We start from the raw sequence: 16423 nt of genomic DNA on the forward strand, positions 1-16423 counted from the left end.
CTGTGGTTTGATCCAGGATGCCATTAGGGAGGGAATTCCAGGATTTCCAGTGACATGGAAGAAACAGCGATATATTTCCTCGTTAGGATGTTGAGTGGCTTGGAAAAGAACTTGTGGATGGCACAGTGGTTAGCACTGCTGCCTTGCAGCGCCAGAGACCTGGGTTCAATTCCCGCCACAGGCGACTGACTGTGTGGCGTTTGCACATTCTCCCCGTGTCTGCGTGGGTTTCCTCCGGGTGCTCCGGTTTCCTCCCACAGTCCAAAAATGTGCAGGTTAGGTGAATTGGCCATGCTAAATTGCCTGTAGTGTTAGGTGTAGGGGAGTGGGTCTGGGTGGGTTGCGCTTCGGCAGGTCGGTGTGGACTCGTTGGGCCGAAAGGCCTGTTTCCACACTAAGTAATCTAAATCTTAAAAAAAAAAAAGTGGTGTTCCCATAAATCTGTTACCCTTGTCCTTCTGAATGGATGTGGTCCTGGGTTTGGAAGGTGCTCTTTGAGGATCTTTGAATTTCTGTAGTGCATCTTGTAAGTAATACACATTTCTGCTACTGAGCGTCAGAGGAGGGTGTGGATGTGGTGCTAATCAAGTGGGTTCTTTTGTTCTGGATGGTGTCAGGCTTGAGTGTTGTTGGGACTGCACTCATTCCAGGCAAGTGCGGAAAGTTCCATCACATTCCCGACTTGTACCTTGGAAATGGTGAACAGGCTTTGGGGAGTTAGTTGTAACTCGCTGCGGCATTCCTCACCTCTGACCTGCTCTTGTAGCAACTGTGTGATGATTCCAGTTGAGTTTCTGCTCACTGATAACCCCTGGGATGTTGACAATGGAGGATCCAGTGAATGTCAGGGGACAGTGGTTAGATTGTCTCTTATTGGTCATAGCTTGGCATTGTTTTTGTGTGGCACAAATGTTACTTGCTGTTTGTCAGCCCAAACTTGGATTTTATCCAGATCTTGTTGCGTTTGAGCATGCTTCAGTATCTGAGGAGTCTCAAATGGTGCTGAACATTGTGCAATTGTCAGTGAACATCCCTACTTCTGATTTTATGATGGAGGGAAGCTCATTGAAGCAGCTGAAGATGATTAAGCCTACCACACCATCACTGCAGAGATATCTGGAGCTGAGATGACTGACTGACAGCTACAACCATCTTCCTATGCGCCAGGTATGAGTATAACCACTGGAGAGTTTTGCCTGGATTCCCATTGATTTCAATTTTTTAAGGATCCCTTGCTGCCACACTTGGTTGAACGCAACCTTGATGTTAAGGTCAGTCACTCACCTCACCACGAATTCAGCTCTTTTGTCAATGTTTGAAGCAAAGCTGTAATGAGGTCAGGAGCTGAGTGGCCCTGATGGAACTCAAGCTGGGTGTCACTGAGCAGGTTATTGCTGATCAGGTGTTGCTTGATAGCACTGTTTATGACATCTTCCATTATTTTACTGATTGAGAATAGACTGATGGGGTGATAATTAGATTTATCCTACTTTTTATTGGGCAATTTTCCACATTGTTAGGTAGATGCTAGTGCTGTAACTACTGGAATGTCTTTGCTAACACCACACCAAGTTCTGAAGCACGACTCTTCAGTACTACTACCGGAATGTTGTCTGGGCCCGTAGCCATTGCAGCATCCAGTGTCTCCAACCGTTTCTTGATCTCACGTGGAGCGAATTGACTTGTCTGAATACTAGTATCTAATGCTGAGGACCACAGGAAGAGGCTGAGATGGATTTGGCTTATTTGTTTATCCATGCAGCAGAAATCCAGCAGTACCCTGTTATATTCATTGTTTTAAGTACATCCAAAATGTTTCAGCTCCACTGAGTCTATTCCAAACATAGATCCAGCCTGTGTATGGAAGAACTTCCAGGTATTTGACAGAGCTATCTTTTACTACGATGACCATGTTACTTTGTCTTCCAGTAATTAATTTAAACCATCTAGGTACACCTTTTCCATATCGTTTTGCTGTTTTGTATAATTCTAGTAACAGGTTTACTTGTTTCTGAGCTGAAAAATAGGAATCTCTTGCTCTTCATATCTTCATACCCTTGCTATCCGGGATCAACCTTTCAATTGTCTGGAGCCAGTGACAGTTGGCTGTGTTTTGACCATGTTACTACAAAGCTTTACCATGGCTTTCTCTAAAATAATATTGAACTGGTTTAACCAAGTAGTTTGCCATCCATTTTGGTTTAAAATAAAACAAAACACTAAAGATCTAAATCAAATACAGAAATTGATGAAGAAACGCGACAGTTCTGGCTGTATCTGTGGAGAGAAAACAGTTGATGTTTTGAGTCCAGTAACTGTTCATGAGTTTGAGTTAGGCAATTTCGGTTTTGGCTCTTGGTTTTGTTTTGTATTGTTTCGGACATAGTTGACAGAGATTCCTAGGTCTGTTCACTTCATCCATTGCTCTCCTTAAGCTATGAAAGCACATGCTGTGTGGGTGGGTCACACAGCAACATTTTGACCATTGAGTGGTAAATTGGTCATAGAGTCATACACGGCTGAAAATGTGTTGCTGGAAAAGCACAGCAGGTCAGGCAGCATCCAAGGAGCAGGAGAATTGGAAGGGCTCATGCCCAAAACGTCGATTCTCCTGCTCCTTGGATGCTGCCTGACTTGCTGTGCTTTTCCAGCAACACGTTTTCAGCTCTGATCTCCAGCATCTGCAGTCCTCACTTTTTCCATAGAGTCATACAGCATGGAAATAAATGCCCTCTGGTTTTGGACGTCCCTAACCTAGGTGAAAGACCTTATCTATGCTGCTCATAATTTTATAATTTCCATAAGGTTACATCTCAGCCTCCTGGACAAAAATCTCCCAGCCTATCCAGCATCTCCTTACAACTCAAACCTTTCGGTCTTCCGTAACATCGATGAAGCAGAACCAGAACAACATAAGTTAATTTGACAGGATGCAATGGAGACCTATGGTCTATTTCAATTATAAAAATAAAACAAAGGCTAATGCTCTTGATGACAAAAATGCACTGAATTAATGAACTTGAATCTTATAAAATAGTTAACTTTAACGCCAGAGGCTTCATCAGCTCATTTATTAGTAAGTTCTGTAATGAGCATTGAAAGAACCATTAGAGGTATGACATAAAGTTAACACTGAAATTCCTGTTTGAATGTCATCTATCAATGCAGCAAATTGTTGCCATTAAATTAGGAAATGTCTGCATGATTGTTTTTACTAGATTACAGACATTTTAACATGGTTAGATATAAACAAGCCGAGTTTTTTTTATACTTGGAAATTCTATCTTTGAATCCCTTAGTACTTGAGAAATAATGCGAATGAAACATTGTTTTCAAACTGAGATTTTATTTTGATATATAAGATTGTCTTATTTTAGAATTTATGGATCAAACTTGGAGTAGAGACATAGACAGGTTTTGCATCTTAACCATGAGTAAATGTTTGTAGCTGACAGGTGAGTGAAATTTATTGCAATGTGAAATGACTTCGAATAGAAAGCCTAAGAGTTGCAGAGAAGTGAGAAAAGAGCTCAGTCGTTATGTAAGCTAATTTGCATAGGCCCACAACCAATTACCACCTGATGAAGAAGCAGTGCTTCAAAAGCTAGTGCCTCCAAATTAACCTGTTGGACAATAACCTGGTGGTGTGTGATTTTTAACTTGTCCAACCCAGTCCAACACTGGCAACTCTAAACCATGAGCATGTTTAAGACTGAGATAGATAGATTCTTGAGTATCAAGGTGATCAAGGGTTACAGGGAAGAAACAACAGAAGGGTTTGAGAATCTTATCAGCCATGATTGAATGGCGGAGCAGACTCAATGGGCTGAATTGCCTAATTTCTGCTCCTACGTCTTTTAGTCTTACCCAAAGTATGATGTGCCTAATGAGGAATCTGTCTCAGAGCATGCAGGACTCCTGTCACTCAAAAATGATATTTGCGTAACAGCTAGTGCAAAGTGTATTTTTTTTTTGATGTGGAGGTGTCGTCAGGATCCTGCCCCACAAGCTACCTATGAAGGAGCAGTGCTCCGAAAACTAGTATTTCCAAATAAACATGTTGAACTACAACCTAGTGTTGTGTGATTTTTAAACTGTATTTTAAGATGACAATATACTGAGTATTGTACTAGATTAGTACAACAAGTCCACACCAAACCATCGAAGCGCACCCACCTAGACCCATTCCCCTACATTTACCCCTTCACCTAACACTACGGGCAATTTAGCATAGCCAATTCACCTAACCTTGCATATCTTTGGACTGTGGGAGGAAACCCACGCAGACACGGGGAGAATGTGCAAACTCCACACAGACAGTTTCCCGAGGCGGGAATTGAACCAGGGTCTCTGGTGCTGTGAGGCAGCAGTGCTAACCATGGTGCCACCATGCCTCCCATACAACTACGGAAGACCCGGTTCAAAGAAATAAATCAGTGGCTTGCCCAACACTGCCAGTCCCCACCACAAACATCACTCCTGGAGCACTGATGCTATTAGCCTCTGGTTGCTGATGTCGACTATTCATGATATTAGTGTTCTGTTGGATCCAGAACTGAGGTGTCAGTCACCGCTACCAAGAACCCTAACACTTATTTACCTATACTGGCTCCAAGCCTCTTCAAATTCCTTCATCATGTCATCTCTTCCTATCTCTAACTTCAGGTCTTTGTGCACTTCCAACATGAGTCTCTTTGGTCCCCATTTTTAATTATTCCACCATCGGTTGCTTTGACTTGAATGGCTAAACAAAATTCTAAACTCTGGAATTTCTTTCCTAAACCTTTTTGCAACTGTACCTGCTTCCTTCTTTAAGATGCCTTTTAAAACCTATTGTTTTAATGAAGTTTGTCATCTGTCCTTATTTTCTTGTATGACTTGATGTCAAATGTCATTATGCTCATGTGCACACTTCAGGGTGTTTTACTGTGCTAAAAAGTCCTGCAAAATGCAAGTTGTGAACATCCACTACACACTTTGAGCTACCATTAGCAGCTATGCTTTCAAGGCTCTTAACTCTGAAATCCTTTCTTAATCCCTTTGCCTCCTTCCTTTCATCTTTCTTTAGACCCTCCAATTTGATCTTTCTAATATTTCCTTTGACTTGTCTTTTTTCTGTGATTTCACTTATCTGTAATGCCTTGGATATTGGCCTACCTTCAAGGTGTTGTATAAATGCAAGATCATATGATACTGAACAGAAGTGGACTTTGGTTTCCACTCGTGGGAGAGTCTGGCACCAGAAGGCATACACTCAATTAAGTGCTGCTCATTTAAGACAGGGATGAGGAAGAATTTCTTCTGAGGTTAGTGAACCTGTAGAATTCTTTATCACAAAGGCCAGGTCATTAAGTATATTGAAGGCTGGGAGATTTTTAATCATTATTGAAATTGAGAGTTATGGCAAAAAGGCAGGAAAGTGGCATTTAGGATTATCAGATCAGCTGTGATCTCACTGAATGGCAGAGAGACTTGATGGGCTGATTGGCCTACTGGTATCTATTTTCCTGTCCTTGGTAGAACTTTCCTTTCAGTCTACAGTGCTGTTTCCCCATGTGACTATATTTAACTTCAATAATTTATTCTGTTCCCTTTTGAAAAATCTCTTCCTGTCTTTCATGTGGACAATGCATTCCTGATCTTCATGACTTGTTTTGATTTTAAAACTGTTTGCATGCCATTTCAGGGCTTCAAAAAATGTAATTGTATAATATTTCTTTACTACTACTGCTATGTCGGCATCTTAAATTCTCTTAATTTTATGAAGCATAAGTGCTTACAGTCCTTTCCTGACACGTCTAAGAAAGGTTACTTAAAAAGCTGACCACCTAGTATCGACTATAATAAACATGCTTTAAAAGCAGAATGAGGATGTTTGCAACCTGAAATAGAAATAGCTAAAGCGAGAAAATAGAATTAACAAGAGTTTTAGTTCTGACGAAGTCCTAATTGACATGAAACGTTAACTATTGTTTCTCTCATCGTATATAGTGCTACCAATCAACCCCACCGCAATGTGGCCCAACATTTCAACTTCCCCTCGCACTCTGCAGAGGGCATGCAGGTCCTGGGCCTCCTCCACTGCCGCTCCCTCACCACCAGACGCCTAGAGGAAGAACGCCTCATATTCCGCCTCGGAATACTTCAACCTCAGGGCATCAATGTGGATTCCACCAGTTTCCTCATTTCCCCTTCTCTCACCCCAGCTCCAGCCTTCCAGCTCAGCACTGTTCCCCATGACCTGTCCTACCTGCCTATCTTTCTTTCCACCTATCCACTCCACCCTCCTCTCTGACCTATCACCTTCATCCCTACCCCCTGCCTCGATTCCTGATGAAGGGCTTTTGCCCGAAACGTCGATTTTCCGGCTCCTCGGATGCTGCCTGACCTGCTGTGCTTTTCCAGCACCACTCTCATCTATATATGGTGCTAGACCTGATGAGTTTCTTCAGCACTTTTTTGTTTTTGATTCAGTTAGCTTTGTTGTCAACTGGCAGCAGTGTTTTACCGTTGTTTGACGATGCTTTGCTGTCAGAATCATTTGCAAACTCGTTGGTAATTAAACAATTCTTAAAATCCAAACATATTGTTGCAAAATATCTAGCTGGGTGTACAGTGGGAATACAGTGTTCACGATAATAGGTTGGGACAGAATATTCTGACCTCTTGGTCGAATTCCAAAACTTTGCACGCGACAAGTTACAAATACAGCGCACTGAATGGACGTGAGTGCAATTGCAATTCTCGTACTGCTGCTGGGGGGTCGCAGAAAAGATCGCCTTCTCAGCATCGCCAAATACAAATCGCGACAGCGACAGTCGCTGCTGATTTACAAACAATGAGAAAATGCTCCAGTCAATGGGGAGAGCAAAGTGTTGCCTTGATCAAAGATGTCGTTCCGATTTGGCACGCATGCGGAATGCGCAGGCGTGGGACTGGGGCTGCCGCCCAATGGGTTTGGAGGGGTTGACGTCACGTCCCCGTGCCGGGGAAGGGGGGGGTGGGGTTAGCGGAGGTGAGGGGCAGGGCCGAGTGCGCCTGCGTGGGCGCTGCGCGGTAAGATGGCGGCGGTTGGTGATGGAGCGGGGTCGGCCGGGTCGGCGCTGCAGGGGTTAATCCGGCAGTTCACAGCCATTACAGGTAAACAGGCGGGAGAGAGTGGGGGGAACTGGAGACCACTGCCGCCGCCGCCGCGCTCAGGACTCCGCCTGACTTCATTGTGTCCACCCCTCACCGCCAACCATCATCCCCGAGGACTGGGAGTCCTGGGCCACTCAGCAGGCCGGCCAGCCAGCCAGCCAGGCCCAGGGCACTGCCCCATCCCACCAGCCCCGCCCCCACACCCCACCCATATGTGGGAAAGGTATGGGAGCGTTCCTGACTGTCCCCTGAAGGGAGGGGGCTCTTAAATCCCTTGCTCGTCCCCGATTTCTGTGTTAATGCTCCTGCCAGTTCTTGAAGGTGGTTATTTCCCCTGAGGGGTATTATACCCCTGCCAGTATCTTGAGGGGTGTTAATGCCCCTTCAGTCCCCTGAGGATGTGTTAATGTCACTACTAGTACCTTGAGGGATTGTTAATGCTTCTGCTAGTCCCTTGAGGTGTTAATGCACCTTCTAGTCCCTGGGGGGTGGGGTTAATGCCTCCTGTGGTTCCCGTTGCCCCTGAGGGTGGATTAATTCCCCTACAGGTCTCCTGAGGGGAATTCCAAAACCCTGCCAGTCTCCTGAGGGGATGATGTGATGATCCTATGAGACTGCTGAGAGGTATTGATGCCTCTGCCTGAGGGGGATTTAATGCCCCTTTACCCTGTGATACCTGCCCTGTCCATTTACCTGGCTCCTCAACACCATTCCTGATGACGGGTGTATGCCCGAAACGTCAACTCTCCTGCTCCTCAGATGCTGCCTGACCTGCTGTGCTTTTCCAATGCCACATATTTCAACCATTTAGAGAGTCAACGCATACTGCACCAGCTGGTGTCCATTCCAAAAGCTTAGTACTTTTTGGAGGAAAAAAAATTGGCTAATGTCAGATCTATTCAGAAATTACAGGTGGTTTAAACCTTATTTCCCCTGGTTCTCCAAATGAATGCAATCAAGAAGGACAATATTTAACCCTTCTGATATTTTCTTTCACTGTGTTAGGCCTCCTGTAAATTTGTGTTGTGGCAAAATAAATAAACCCAACTCTGTGCTTGCCTGAGTAACTTTGAATCTTAAGCTAGTAATAATTTGCAGTGCACTCTTCTAATTTGTCTTCCAAGGCAACTATGTTATTTACCAAAATGGGGCACAGTAGTCTGTTTGTGGTCTGACCATACAATTATTTCCTTTTAGTTTAGTACTGAATAATTCTGTTAATAAAACTCAATACCCTGCTTGCTGTGGGTCAAGCTGTGCAGCATTGATTTTGAATCTTCAGTTATGTGTACAATGATGCTTCAATCCTTTTAATTAAATCACATGCAGTTCCCTGTAAATGATGTGTATTGTGTTGGTTCTTCTGATATGTAATATGCAGTTTTAAAGCAGGTTAAGTGCTGTTTGCTATTGCTTCATTCATTTTCCAACTAGATCCATGTCTTCTGTAGAAAATTGCTCTCTTCTGCAGTCTTTACCTTATACCTGCCAAACCATTGAGCATTCTCTCAACATCAATGACTGGTTAATATGTGCAGCGAGCAATCATACAGTTAGCACTGACCCCAGGGTAATACTACTGGTAACCTGCCTCAAGTCTGATCTTCAGCCATTGCCTAGCGTTCAGTTCCTGATTAAGCAAATCAAATTCCCCTTTATAGAAAGAAAGACTTGAATCTGTTTAGCATTTTTCATGATCACCAGATGTATCAAAGTGCTGTGAGTCAGTGAACTTGTTTTTGAAGTGTTATTATGTGACAGGTAACTTATAGCACAATCCCACAAACAATCATGTGGTCACGATCAGATCTGATTTTGTGATGTTGATTGAGGGCCTCGTTCTGGTTATGATATTAGGGGTAAGTCGCCTGCCATTCTTCAAAATAGTACCATGGGACTTTTTTAACATTCACACAAGCAGGCAAATGGGGCCTCGGTTTTATGTCTCATCTGAAAGTTGGTACCACTGACAGTATATTACTCTATGTGCTGTTGCAGATCATCCGCCAAGACAGGTTCACTTAACCCCAGGAGTGAGATTTTAACTCAGACCTTGTGACTAAGAGCTGAGAGTGCTATCAACTGAGCTATTGTTGATGTGGAAGAACGTTGTGGTCTGGATTTGTCTTGTAAACTAATCTGGCATAAATCATACTTTTCCTAAACTTCATGTAGACAATAACCCTGAGATTACCCTGATCTCTTAACCTCGTAACTTTTCTTTCACAAAAACTCAAAATCAAGTTTCAAAGGCAACCTATATCGACAGTATGGGTAAGAGTGTGGTGCTGGAAAAGCACAGCAGGTCAGGCAGCATCCATGGAGCAGGATAATCGATGTTTTGGGAAAAAGCCCTTCATCAGAAATGATGCAGGGAGCCTAGGGAGTGGAGAGATAAATGGGGGGGGGCGGGGAAGGTAGCTGAGAGTGCAATAGGTGGATGTAGGTGGGGGTAAAGGTGATCAGTCAGAGGGGAGGGTGGTGCCGATAAGTGGGAAGGAAGGTGGACAGATAGGACAGGTCATGAGGACGGAACTGAGCTGGAAGGTTAGAACTGGGGTGAGGTGGGAGGAGGAGAAATGGGGAAACACATTGATACCATGTGGTTGGAGGGTCCTAAATCAGAAGATGATATTTGCAGTTGTATAAGACTCTGGTGCGGCCGCACCTGGAGTATTGTGTGCAGTTTTGGTCGCCATACTATAGGAAGGATGTGGAGACACTGGAACGGCTGCAGAGGAGGTTTACCAGGATGTTGCCTGGTATGGTAGGAAGATCGTATGAGGAAAGGCTGAGGCACTTGGGGCTGTTTTCATTGGAGAAAAGAAGGTTTAGGGGTGACTTGATAGAGGTGTACAAATTCATGAGAGGCATGGACAGGGTAATAGAGAAGGTATTTTCCCTGGGATGTGGCAGTCCAGAACGAGAGGGCATAGGTTTAGGGTGAGAGGCGAAATATATTAAAGGGACAACGTCTTCATGCAGAGGGTGGTACATATATGAAATGAACTGCCACAGGATATCGGTCAGGTGCTGTCAAATGGGACTAGATTAATTTAGGGTATCAGGTCAGCATGGACAAGTTGGACTGAAGGGTCTGTTTCCATGCTGTACGTGTCTCTGACTACTGGTCCTGATGTAAGTTTAAAATAGAGTCCAAGTAACTTTGAATAGTCCAATCTTGTTGAGCTCACCTCCTCAAATGTTTCAATTGAATCCCTCCGAGCAATCCTGTTTAAACATGCTGAGTTGGACAAGGTATCCCATCAAGTTCAACACAAACCCAGAGTTGAAGAAGTCAGAAGTCAAACGATACCATGGGGACCAAAACTGATTACAATATTCCAGGTGCAGCCTCATCAACGTCCTGTATAACTACACTATAACTTCCCTACATCTATACTCAATTCCCTAACTGATGAAGGTTAGTGTACTGAAACCTTTCTTCACTGCCTTGTGTAGCGATGTTATCAGAGATATAGGATCTACTTTAAACTGATCCACAATCCAGCTGCTGGGAGACTGAAGCAGAGTAGTACAGCATGAGTGTGCTGGGCAGATGACCCAGAGGTCGATGGGTCAAAACCATATGATGCTATTGCTCAATGTCTCCATAAGCAGCTTTCCTTGGCAAGTTGCTCTGTTCTGTATCTTGCCTTTGCATCTGCTTCCCAAAGCTTCTTCAGTGGAGGAGTGGCAGCTGGAGCCCAGGAGTTCAACAACCCACTGGATATGTCCTGTCAGAAATTAGGATGGACTGTGAAGTCCATCAAACTTGTTCCATTGTTCAATATTATCTCAGCAATACGTCTTTAGCATTTCTGTATTTCCAACCTGTCTCCGTATACCTTATTTCCTTTGTGAATACTTCATGTACTTTGATATAGTACCTTTAATTTTAACTGTTTAATATTTTTCCCCTGATGTGGCTTTAATCGGTAATTTCTTATTAAAATGCTCTCTCTTGTGTGATCTTACCTAATCAACTATTCTGTACTGATACATTTATGTAATTATCTGAATCCTGTCTTGAACTTAGCACCCAATCCAATATTCTGGTTAAATGATTTGCCTGGATGTGGGCTACGAGCTGGTATATATGAAGCCCTTTCCAATGGAAAAGCTGCTGCTTTTCAGGTACTGGTGCCAGTTCCCCTGAATTGAAGTGCTCATCTTCTACAGCACTGTTTTAGCAACTCATTTAAACCTCAGATCTACTTCTAGCAATTCACTCTGTTGAGTGTCTGCTTTTTAACTTTATAATAGCTCCTCAGACACCTTCAAAATCTCATTTCTCCTTCTCCCTATATCATTAGGTCAAGTAGCCCCATATGTGAGCTACTAACTCCTCCTCCAGTTTTCTAGTTGAGGACATATCTGAACATGAGCCTAAGGCAGCTTCACAGTGTTTCACTTTATTAACAATGCTCTTTCACAGGGGCATCTCTTACAATCCAATGATGAATGTCAAGCAGATGGACCTTTGGCTTGCTAACTCTGACATAATTATCTAGTCCACATTGAAAGGTGGGTGGTAGATGGATACAAAATAGGTCTGTATTCACTATCTTCCTTGCTTCCAGTATCAAAGGTCCTTTCCGATAGGCGATCTCTTGCTTCCCAGTAGTGATACTTGTGATTTTTGCACAAACTACTTTGAAAGTAACATATTTGGTTGAATAAAAGCCAATTTATCATTGATATCTGCTCTGGGAGGGACATGTGATGCCAAAACATCTTGTCCTTGATTCCTGGAATGATATAAAATGCACTCTCTGACATTGCAGTTCAGGTTAAAAACTGCAGTTGTTTTTATTCATATGCTCAGTGAAACAAAAAAATTAGGTTTGCCTGGATTAGAACACTTGTACAATGGCACTGTACCTGCAATTTATAGCAGCTCAGTTGTCCACTGTGAAAGGTTTCATGTCAAACTGAGCCCTTCAGAATCCTCAATAGGTACAAACCAAGATCATAAAGGTCCACAATTAGTCAGAACTGTCGATACAAGAATTCAAAGCTACCACATTTTTCCCCATTAATTTTTTGGAGACCAAAGTGACCTTGCTGTGATACATGAGATCTCTCCACTCTGGGTAAAATATCCAGTACAGATGATGCTTCTCATCTAGATTGGTTGGTTACTAACCAACTCATGTATAGAAGTCAGACAACTCCCTTTGAAGTGGTAACCACCTACTAGCTAGAGAAGTGTATTCACTTTGTGTGATTCCTGCCCCACAACACTGTTTCAGTGATTGTTTCAGAGACTCATTAGACAAACATTTTTAATCATTATGATATATACTACATTTAAATTGTTATTCTATCTGTTGTATTGTACTATGTACCTCAGAGAGCCCAACTTGTGGTAGTTGTCTATCTTATGATTGTTAAACATGCCAACTAGATCTTGTATTTATCTAGAGTGACATTCACATACAGTAGAACTGTATGTTTTGGTGTGCATCTTTGACTTGTATATTTGTACAGTACATGAATATAGCTACCATGCACTAAGATATACATACTTCTGTATAGTATTTGTGCTAGCTATATGGAATGCAACATAATATGTACTGTTCAGCTATATTGCAGGTACATAACCTATCTTGAATACCATGTGCCATATCTGTGCTGCATGTGATTTGGTGCACAGAGATTAGGTTTAAGATCATTTCTTTTGGGCACTTTGGGTGTGGTATATGTTGAAGGTGCCAAGTGCTTCCTTACAGTGCAGGGCAAATATGTGGCTGAATCAACATGAATCAATATTATTCATGGCAGATGTGACAGGAGTGGATCAGTTTGCTTACTCAAAAAGGGAATTCAGCTAGAATTCAAGGGTTTGGGGGTGTTAGAGAGGTTTAAAGTAAGGACTTAGTTTGTAGGTATAAAATGCAATGATGTCATTAGTAAAATCTTTTTAAAATAAAGTTTTAATAAATCAATACATTAGCACAACAATTTAAGTCATTTCTTCTGCGTGAAGAAACACCATATTTTATTCAGGTTAGTTATATTGCCACAGTTAGACTATCATCCCTGTATTGCTAAATATGGCATCCATAATGTGGTGGTTTCCTGCTAGACAAATAACTCCAGTGTTGGTCTGTTGTCTTTGATTTCCAGTGACTGAGTGGAAACAATTGCTTTTTCAGTGCTGCTGGATTAATTTGTCTGAATTTGGCACTCCTAGCTCTATAGGAAGTACTGTTCACAATTCTACTACTCTGTTGAAAGATTTAACATGTTGAGCTAATTTAAACAACTTAACAAATTCAAACTGTTAAACAGATCATCAGAAAGATGCTGACAGATCAAAATCCTACTTTTGTATCATGGTAGTTAGAGAAGAGCTAGCTGCTGGCATGAAGTTCACACCATAAGTGATTAAACTAATGTTGGATCAGATTTTTGAATATGGATAATTATACTCCACCTGTGGCAAAATTAGGCAGCCCAGGAGTAGGTTTCAATAAGCAGTTATAGAATCCTAGTGATTACATCAAGCATACTTGAATTCAAGTGTTACAAATTAAAGTGTACTGCAAACTACAGGAAAGATAGGTTTACCTTTTAATATCAAAATTAAACATCATGTTATAAAGCATATTCCTGCACTACAGGAATAAAATAATACTAGTATACTGCTGAAAAAAGATTATGTCAAAGCCTTTCATCTTGCACTTATTAGGACAACTTGCAAGAATACCAATTAAGGAGATTACCATCATTTATACTGTATGAGAGGTGGGTGGTGATTGCTTGGAAAGTGGATTCTGGTAGCGGTGTTGGAAAATGCAGCAATTAATAATTATTGACAGATAATTGCAAGGGTAAAATTTTGAACAATGCAGGCTGACTGTAATTGGTCAGGGTATTGAAATAAAAAGATTAATGAATGGCTGTTGTTGGTTTAGTTGAATTGAAACAGGTGCACTGTGCACACGTTCTTCTGTCTGGAAAGAACAGTGTTCAATTTGTTAATATATGTGGCTTCCAGTACATGCAAGTGTGCCACACTGAGCCCAACTAATAGTCCTAAATTACTGATACTATAATTCTCTGCATACTCAGGATTATCCAGCAAAAAACAAATGAACTGTGGATGCTGTAAATTAGAAGCAAATACAGAAAGTCTGGCAGCATCTGTTGAAAGAAATCAAAGTTTTGGGTCGAGTGACCCTTCTGCAAAATAATTCTGATTTCTGATTAACTCTGACTTCTCTCCATAGATGCTGTCAGACCTGAGCTTTTCCATCAATTTCAGTTTTTGTTATTATACAGCAAATGTTGACAAACTGCAGAATCACATCTGATGTTAGCACTGTCTTGTGAGTTTTGAAAGCATGGGCTAGTTGGATGCTGTCAGTACCTTCCTTGTTGCGAGCATCCAAAAGGATAAACTGTTGGATATGTTCTGCCAACCTACATAGCTGTATCACACCGGTAATGGGCAGATTGGCATCTTGTTAATGGTGAACACCACTCATATTGCAACTGCATAGTAGCAATGCATAAAAGCTAGCTTCACCCATCACTCAAACATTTCAGGCACCAAGGTAGTCAGAGGTTGACTGGGCACTTTTCAAAACTAAGAATGACTGCCTTATGGCCTTTCCATGACTTTGCGAGATGTACAGTAAGAAGCTATCTGATTAGCGTAGCCATTATCTGCAGAATGAATCATGGAATCTCAACACTGTTGAGAGAGGCCGTTCGGCCCATTGAGTCTGTACCAACCTTCCGAAGACCATCATATTTTAATCCCACATTTACAATGGCTAATCCATCTAAACTGCACATCTTGGATTTGTGTGAAGAAACCGAAGCGTCCATTGGAAATGCACACTGTCACAAGGAGAACATGCACACTGCTTGCTGACAGTCATCCAAGGCTGGAATCAAACCTGGGTCCCTGGCACTGTGAGGTAACAGTGCTAACCACTGAGCCATTGTGCTGCCTGACTTTGTACCCTCTTCCAGCATCAGGGTTTGACGATGAACATGTGGCTCAGGTCCTTTTTACATGATTGTCAATAAAGTCAATTTTAATGTCTGTAACTGTAGAAATCCCAACATATACATTGACTCACGAAGATTGGTTTGCCTCAGACAATATTGAAGAACCTTGGGAGATTTCTCATCTTTCTAGTTGTGTAGATCCTAGCTTTCAATGTACACATTAAGTCTCCTATAATTCCATGTGTTAGAAGGTTAGTGGCTACCAAGCCACACGTCTGCTGTTGATGCTGAATAAGGTTTGCCAAAGTCTTCCTGCAGGATAATGACAAACCCAGTCTAATCATTTGTCGCTCTTGCTCTAGAAAAGTGCCCAGTCTACCTCATCAACCTGTGTTGAGCAAAAGTTTCAGCAAAAGATTAAGCATCAACAATGCAGTAATCATACAAATGAATACAGATTTCAGTGCGCATGCTGAGTATGTATGCTATATGTTCCAACTCTGGTGGATCATGTGAAACAGCATATCCCTTTGGCTGTTGGCAACAAGCAAAATACTGACCATACCCAGCTAGCACATGCTTGCAAAATTTGCATCACTGTCAATGTTAGGCAATTAGACAACACTTGCTGGATAATTCCGTGTGTGCAAATAATTATATTGACAACCAATTTAGGATTGTCAATCAAGCTTGCAATATGGTGTACTTGCGTGTACTGGAAGCTACGTATATTTTCACAGGATCCTGTTCTTTCCATTGACAAAGAACATGTACATACACTGCACCCTGTTTCAATTCAGCAAAATACATTTGCTGGTTAATTTTTCAAGTGTCTTACCAATCAGTCAACCTTCCTTGTTTAAACCTGAACAAATCTGGGCAGTTAACTGTCAGCCATCATTAACTGTATTATCCATGGAAACAGCTCAATCAGAGTTCACCTGATAATCAATAAGCACTCTCTTTTCAAACAGTAGAAATTATTGTTTTCCCTTTGGTATTTCTGCAAACTATCTTGATGAGTGCAAGGTGGAAATCTTGGACAAAATGTATTTTATTAGCAATATTTAAGTTTTGCACTACCAAGCAATTATGCAGTCTTTATTCTATGAAGTGACCATTAACCCCCTCCCACCCCGCAAACATCCTGCTGAGCAATTGAAGGCCACCACCAGTGGACTCCCCACCCCAACAACTCTTGTTTCTCCCACATTTTCATCTTGTGTGGCATAACATCTGGGACATTAAAATGGGTTTATGCAAAGGAAAACTGCTTTGGAAAACATATCAAGTCCTTGGAGCCAATGCATAAGAG

General features: G+C 42.0%; 1 protein-coding gene across 1 annotated transcript in view; it reads left to right on the forward strand.

Moving 5' to 3' along the window:
* Positions 1 to 7019: 7019 nt before the first annotated feature.
* ubxn7 (UBX domain protein 7) overlaps positions 7020 to 16423 on the forward strand; it is a 121959-nt gene continuing 112555 nt past the window's right edge. Inside the window, exon 1 of the mRNA XM_043701774.1 lies at positions 7020 to 7140. Coding sequence (XP_043557709.1) covers positions 7062 to 7140 — 79 coding nt within the window. The 5' untranslated portion in view covers positions 7020 to 7061. The remainder of the gene's footprint in view (positions 7141 to 16423) is intronic.

This window comes from Chiloscyllium plagiosum, chromosome 13, assembly GCF_004010195.1.
Source record: "Chiloscyllium plagiosum isolate BGI_BamShark_2017 chromosome 13, ASM401019v2, whole genome shotgun sequence".
NCBI lineage: Eukaryota > Metazoa > Chordata > Chondrichthyes > Orectolobiformes > Hemiscylliidae > Chiloscyllium > Chiloscyllium plagiosum.